The sequence below is a fragment of the Oncorhynchus mykiss genome, chromosome 15 (assembly GCF_013265735.2).
Source record: "Oncorhynchus mykiss isolate Arlee chromosome 15, USDA_OmykA_1.1, whole genome shotgun sequence".
NCBI classification, from domain to species: Eukaryota; Metazoa; Chordata; class Actinopteri; order Salmoniformes; family Salmonidae; genus Oncorhynchus; species Oncorhynchus mykiss.
Genome location: NC_048579.1, coordinates 53001324 through 53008464, shown reverse-complemented (window position 1 = coordinate 53008464; position 7141 = coordinate 53001324). Strand labels below are relative to the sequence as shown.

The 7141-nt window shown below is 44.6% G+C and overlaps 1 protein-coding gene across 3 annotated transcripts in view; it reads right to left on the bottom strand.

The window, feature by feature from the left end:
* Positions 1 to 23: 23 nt before the first annotated feature.
* The window catches only part of LOC110490290 (protein bicaudal D homolog 1), a 32830-nt gene continuing 25712 nt past the window's right edge, over positions 24 to 7141 (bottom strand). The window contains exons 8-10 of one of the 3 annotated variants that reach the window (XM_021563592.2): positions 6503 to 6713; positions 2420 to 2505; positions 24 to 1975 (exon numbers count right to left, since the gene is read on the bottom strand). In XM_021563592.2, the coding sequence (XP_021419267.2) occupies positions 1849 to 1975; positions 2420 to 2505; positions 6503 to 6713 (424 nt within the window). In that variant the 3' untranslated portion in view covers positions 24 to 1848. Of the gene's footprint in view, positions 1976 to 2419; positions 2506 to 2877; positions 6714 to 7141 lie in introns of those variants that run through there. The other 2 variants (XM_036944596.1, XM_036944595.1) reach the window with 2 other exon arrangements.

The following is a 7141-nucleotide window of genomic DNA, read 5'->3' as shown; positions in this document are numbered from 1 at the left end:
GTTTCAAAATAAATATACGAAAGTGTTTAGCAGTCCCCTATAAGATTAGGGGGAATTTATTGTGTTTTGAAATGTAGGCTTTACATGGTTAAATATGCAATAAAAATGATTTGAAAGATACCATACATTTTATATATTGCTGTCTGAATGTCTAATGGTTTTTATTGAGTTGTCGAGTAGTGTTGAAATTGTGCAAGCCAGTCCGTTCATCTTTATTATGGGACACACATTCAGAGCTTCATCTTTGTGCCCTGCGTACTTATACACTCCAGGTCCAGAAAAAGTAGCTAGTAGCATTAATCATTTTCTTCATAGCTTACTGTATGTCCAGTTGACCTTCAATGGTATTTGAACCATCTGATACGTTTAAAGCCATTGGGCTCCAAAGCAAGTTTGCTCTCCCAAACAAATGCGTAAGGTTTTAGCTCTGTGGGTTAATACATTCTCCGGCTGGTTACACAAAACCCCTTCCTTCTCCTTCATCTGCTTCACGTGATATCTGAGAAGACTAGTAGGAATGGAGCAGACAGCATTCACCAGAATAACACAAAAGCATGTCAAAACCCAACGTTTTTGAAACCCAACTGCAGTTAGCAACCACAGTTCTGGTCAGAGATCCTTTAGAAACAGAATCTTCTGTCTAAAGCCAGGCTGAGGTGTGTGAATTCATCCCATTTTGCCACGCTTGAGTGGACGTTTTATATAGATGGTTAAAAGTTGCTGGGTGGTGGTTTGAGAAAAGCTCCAAATTGGTATTTCTAGGTTAGGATACATAGCATCATGGCTGATTACAGTACAGCATAAACTGCCAACTACCTCTACTATTACTACAACTACAGTGCTACTAGTACTATTATTCTATAGTGAAAGCTGTCTACACGCCGATCCAGCATGGTTACTTCCATACACAGGATGTAGAAAACAAAAGGCAATCTTGGATAGAGATCTACTTTCAACATCATTATTTAACCCAGTGGGGGTTAACAGTCGATCACAACTAGTATTGGAATGCATTGGTCAGTTTGTGCTTGACATTCAGGAGGTTGATTGAGGCCTTCAGAGAAAGAGGAAGGACGAAAAGTACGTCCCGAATGGCACCCTATGCCCTATGTAGTGCACTACTTTGGGGAATGTGGTGTCATTTGGGACGAAGATGATGCTTCAACATAGATACTGTAGAAGCAAAGAAGGACAATGATGGTACAAACACCTTTACAATGTTTGTAAATCTCTTATCCTGTAAAACACATTAAAAGTGCAATAGAAACATATTCATATACCGTAGGGTGCGTGAGCAAAGTGCGTTTTAAAGCAATTCCATAGAATATAAAAAACTACGATCTTGGTGAGGGGTGGGGACAATCGATGAAGAGAGAAGAAAATGACTTAAACAATCTGTGTTTGTGAAAGCTAATACTTCTTTTTTTTTTTTTTTTTACATGCATTTCAAATACACAGTTATGGCTTTGTCCATTGCCACCTTGACGTTCGCGACAAACTGTATGGTACCGTTAATGATTGTACAGCTAGCTATACATTCAGCAAAACCCAACAGTTGTCCACCTCTTGAACCCAAACAAAATAATCATCACTGGTCGCAACATAAAAGTATGTTTCAACAACCCCCAAAACACCATAAACAAAGACATGATGAACAATGACTAATAGCTAGCTTGGTAGCAAAGATGGCGGCATGTCGCTCTTTTCTCCCACAAACCCTCAGTCAGACAGTCTCTTATAAGTCTTTGTGAGTGTCGTCCTTCTCTTCCACAGCGAGAGGCACTGCTCTGGCTCTGCCCTGCAGAGTGCTGTGATGGGGTTGGAGGTCAGGGTGTAGTAGTTCCAGGGTTATAGAGGACCAGGGGGACAAGGCGGCTGGGCGAGCCAAAGGAGAGGCACTCGTGGGGGGCCGCTGCGGTAGCTGCTCAGCGGGCAGTGAGCTCGGTGCTCCTGGATAACTGACACAATGCTACATCTGGGAGGAGCATGACCAGAGACAACCAGAAGACAAGAGGAAGAGGAGAGGAGATAACAGGAGATACACGGTACCTGACAAAGATCTCAGACATCACCTCGATTACTCACAGACAAAAGGAGGTATCAGTGGTGATTTACAATGGTAGGTCATGTTAGGTCAAGGCATAAAAAACTCACACACACAAAACACACAGGGTTGAATTCCTGATGCTGTACCCTGGCTATACTGTACAAGCAAAACGACATGGGAAAATGTACTTAAACTGTAAACACATGCAACGTTTCAGTCCCATGTAAAGTTTTAGCCTGGTCCTAGATCTGTTTGTGCTCTTGCCAACTCACTGTTTCTTTGTGGCATGATAACGAGTGAGGAGTTAGCATGATAGCACAAACAGACTGGGATTCAGGCTAGTTTTAGCCTGTACTGGTCTAATTTGTTTACCTGCTGGCTTGGGAGGCCTTCTCCCACCTTAGCTGTGAGGAGACTGGCGGCACTGTGGCAGCAGACTTCTGACGATCTATGAGAGACTGACAGATTAGATGGAGAGACAGTACTGGAGAGAGGTGACAGGAATGGGGAGCAGGGGACATATCCAGGAAGGGAAAAATACAGACTACTTACCAAAGAAAATCACCCCAATATCAGCATTTTCAAGAAGCACATTCAACAGTTCTGCAAGAATGTTCCTATTCTTAAATATTCCCAAACGCCTAAAAACTCATGTATTTGATATATTGTACTGTTCAACGGAATGTACGCTTACAGTATGCAATGATGAACCCGTGTGCTTGTGCAATAACCGAGCAGGCTGTGTAAAGCATTCCTCCCTAACCCATGAACACATGAGAGAGATGTTCAAGGCCACTCAAAACAGAAAAGACGACGACACACAAAATACAGGTGATTTATACATGATATTTACAGTATATACGAAGAGTATGAACATAGCACTGTACACAGGATACAGCTTTCCAATACTCTGTGTTATATACACATGCATAGAAAGTGCTCAAAAGCTAACTGGCTGACAATGAGTGGTAACTATTAACAGTCTGCCTGAAAATGGATATGGCGTTAGCACAGGGATTGGCAATGTTTCACATTATGAAAGACTCCTGAAACAGAGCAGAGGAGGAAAATGGCATTCACTGTATTCACATAGAGGGAGAAATCACAGGCCAATAGATCTGGTGGGAAACAAATACATCTGAAAGGGGAACAACGCATTTGACAGGATTAAGAGCCTCTTGCATGTACGGATGGAACTTTGATGTAGCGGGACCGAAAATTGGAATGAGTTTGGTGTGTGTGTGTATGTGTGTGTATTGGAGAGTGCGAGTCGGGCGGAAGGAGGAGGGTTTCACAGAGAGGAGGTCACACTGGTTTCCTTTCTTGAGAAGCTAAGACAGCGACCCCTAGCATCTATTTGATCTTTGACAATCCTTCACTTTTCATTCCCTTGTTGCAGAAAAGATCTATATCCAGCTAATTTACCCTACGATGGAAATGTTCCATATTGTAACACACACTATACTACAACTACGAAGGTGTTCTGCTCAAAGTAACAGGCATACAGTGTTGTGCCAAGGCAGGTAGATGGTGCTAACGTGATGAAGGGTAATGAATGAAACAGAGTAATACTAACTCCATGTATAGAAACGTGAAGGTCACTGAGGTGGTTCCCACGCCAAATCTACAGTGTTCATTGTGTTTCTGTACAGTCACCATTAGATGACTATTGGAAGAAAAAAAACATTCAACCAGATCAATCAGCCCAACAAATGAGTGCAAGAACAGTCAGTATTTCTGTTATGGAAAAAATGTAAATGTTCACCAAACGTTGTCAACAAAGTAGCTAAGAGGAGTCCTGTCAAATGCGTTTTTTTTGCTCCATATTGCCTGTTATAACAACATGTAGATCACTTGAACCAATGGAGACTGGGATTGTTAGAGTATAGACACAGAGTTGTTGTGGTACTCTGGGCTCCAAACTTGGGACTGGTGGGGGAGGGGGAGACTGGACTGGGCCAATACTAGAGAGGGGAGTCAAAACAGGGAGAGACGAAGGAGACTTTTCTGACCAGCATCCCATTGACAGCCCAACTAGCCAAAATCTATAACTGACCCTTACCTTAACCTTAACCAAACTCATAACCTTAACCTAGTTTTAACCAATTCAAAAATGAAATATTGGTTTGCGCGTCAGCCACGTCCCCTTAGTTCTTCCCGTCAAAACCAAACTGTGCATGGATTGGGCCAAAGTTGGCAAAGCCTACTCACTGGCCAACACCCAGTAGCAGTGTATCCCTCATCAAGAGCACTGTTTACAGACACTTACGCTGATCATTTGGCAAGGCTTTGTTATTGTCCATTCTAACCTATTGGATAGGGCCAAAAAAAACATGTGAAAACTTGTTGTTGGCATGAAAAGAAGAGTTGCTAAAGAAAAGCGGTGAGCTGATAGAAATGATGTCTGATCAGTCATTGTCGTTGCACTGATCAGGTGCTGTAGTTAAGGCACACACATACACAGGTGACACACTATCATGTGTGCAGAAACGGTGGAATCCCATCTATGCATCATACAGTAGCTCTACACTAACTAACCCATAGCCTAAATGTCATTCAAATGTTTGTCTATATTTCTATAACAGTGTAATGATAATTCTGGTTAACAATACGTCCGTGTCGAACCCCAGTTGAAAAGTGTGTGTGTCAGCTTCCTGAGTTTTCTATCTATTAATTACATTCATCCATCTATGTGTTCCTCTGGAGTTACCCTCCGAGGCACTAGGGGTGCTACGTAGCCACAGCTCACTGTCTGTCTCGCCTACTGATATGAAACCCAGAATCACCCATCTCGCTCTGTCTCATAATGCTATCATTCAAACCATCATGGTGTGCTGATTCCAGGTCATTTATGTTACAGGTTTAATATGATATTGAACCTTGACGGAAGTCTTCAGTCTAAGTCCTGAATATATATATAGTGATATTACAAACTGCCATTGGGTGGTGCTAGACTCTAAATATGTGCCAGGTTTACAGAGCAGATGTGAGGAGGATTGCAATAACATTGTGAGGACAGTGTTACAGAGCTGTGAGTAATAACTGAACAATTAAAAATAGCAAACAATCCATAATCATTGACCTGTCTTATCCAGTACTTGCTTTGAATGACATTTGGTTACAGTATCTGTGTGATTTTCCATTAAAAACAGAGAGAATAACACTGTCAAGTGGTTGATCTGTGGAGACCTCAGTCCAACATTTGAACAAATTCCTTTAAATGTCCTTCTCATCTGTCTTTCCAAACAGCAGTAAGGTCCTGCACTCATATTCACTTGCTTGTGTGGATGGTGATTTGATTTAAAGGGCAAGACCAAAACTACTGATGTATAGTCTGAAAAGTGTTCTGTCTCTCCTGTAGTTTAGACCGATCAACAGTCTGTGAATAAGAGGAAGGCAGGGCCACTTGTGCTCCATGTTGTGTTAAATCCCTGAGGAAAGTCAGTCTGAACATTCACGCCGATACAGAGCCTCATCCAGATGCTGCATCGACACCAGAGGCTTAGGCACAAGAAACAGAAAACCAGTCTGTCCTCCTCTCTGTGAGCCCCACCCACTCCCCCAGGGGCTGATGGGAAATGTAGTTTAGCGTCATTAAAGAGGCGGATGGGATTTGTAGTAGTGTCAGTGAGGAGGTTGATGGGAATTGTAGTTTAGTGTCTGGGAAGGGGCCAATGGAATCTGTAGTTCTGTTTAGAGAGGAGACTCATTGGATTTGTAGTGTTGTCAGTGAGGGGGCCGATGGGAACCGTAGTACCTAGGGTAGAGTGGACTGTAGCTGCTGGTGTGGCTATATGAAGTGTGGGGGGTGTATGAAGAGGATGGGATATATGATGAAGGAGAGTAATGAGCAGATGAAGGGGTATAGGAACTGGAGGGGGTATAAGGGGAGGAAGGGGTGTAGGAACTAGAAGGGGTATAGGAACTAGTAGGGGTGTAAGAAGAGGGGGTATAAAGGGCTGAGGTACGCGTCAGGTTGGTAAGGGGGCGAGTTCGAGGGGAGCTCCATGTCAACCGGCGAGACCCCAGTATGGGAGAACGGTAGGGGGAGGAGGGGGCCGAGCCAGGCTGAGCACCCCTGCCAGGAGACGGCCGTGAGTCTGAGGAGTAATGCCTGGAGAGCCCAGTACTGCTACGTTCTAAACTAAAACTATGGGAGTCGAGACTAAAACTGTGGGAGTCGACCTCTAACGTCCGGACACCCAGTGCCCACTGGGAGTGAGCCAGCCTGTGGGGGGTGGATGGGGGGGTCCAGGAGGAGGAGGGTGCCTCCAGGGAGGGGGGACTGCCTGTTATTGTGGGGCCTGAGGGGGGCGTGGAGGAGGGGCTGAAGGGGTGTCTATGATGTGTCGTAGGGGAGCTCAGAGCTAGGGCTGTGGCATCTGTAGTAGCAGAGGTCAGGCTTAAGGGGGCGCCAGTGCCGGTGGTGGGGCTGGAGGGAGGACCAGGACTTACTTTGGGGGTGCTTCTCTTCATGCGGGCCACCTTGCCGCTGCGGGTGCAGTGCGACTGCTCCTGGTCGAAGGCTAGGTCCTCCAGACGCTGGGTCAGGGCAAGTTTCTGCTGGATGGCCATCCGCAGGAGGGAGTTGAGCGTCTTCTTCTCGTCCTCTGCCGCAGCCAGCTGCCTCTGCATCTCATCCAGCTGAGTCACATACTCGTCACACCTGAGAAGTTTCAAGGAGAGGGGTTGGGTGCTTGCAAAAAACACAAGTTTTGGTTACACAGCGTAGGTGGAGATGGGTTCCGAAAAAATAACATGATAAGAGGAAGTAGAGAAGAGAGAGAAGAATGGAGAGAGCGGAGGAGATATAGTAAGGGTAGGATGTAGAACTAGTCTATCCTTTTAACAAGCTATCCCTGGTCCTTGGTCTCTCCTGGTAGTGAACAACAATAAGTCAATAGAAGAAAGAGAGATGAAGGGATAGAGCGAAGAGGGAAATAGTCACCTGGTAGTGAACAACAAGAAGTCAATAGAAGAAAGAGAGATGAAGGGATAGAGCGAGGAGGGAAATAGTCACCTGGTAGAGAACAACAATAAGTCAATAGAAGAAAGACAGATGAAGGGATAGAGCGAGGAGGGAAATAGTCACCT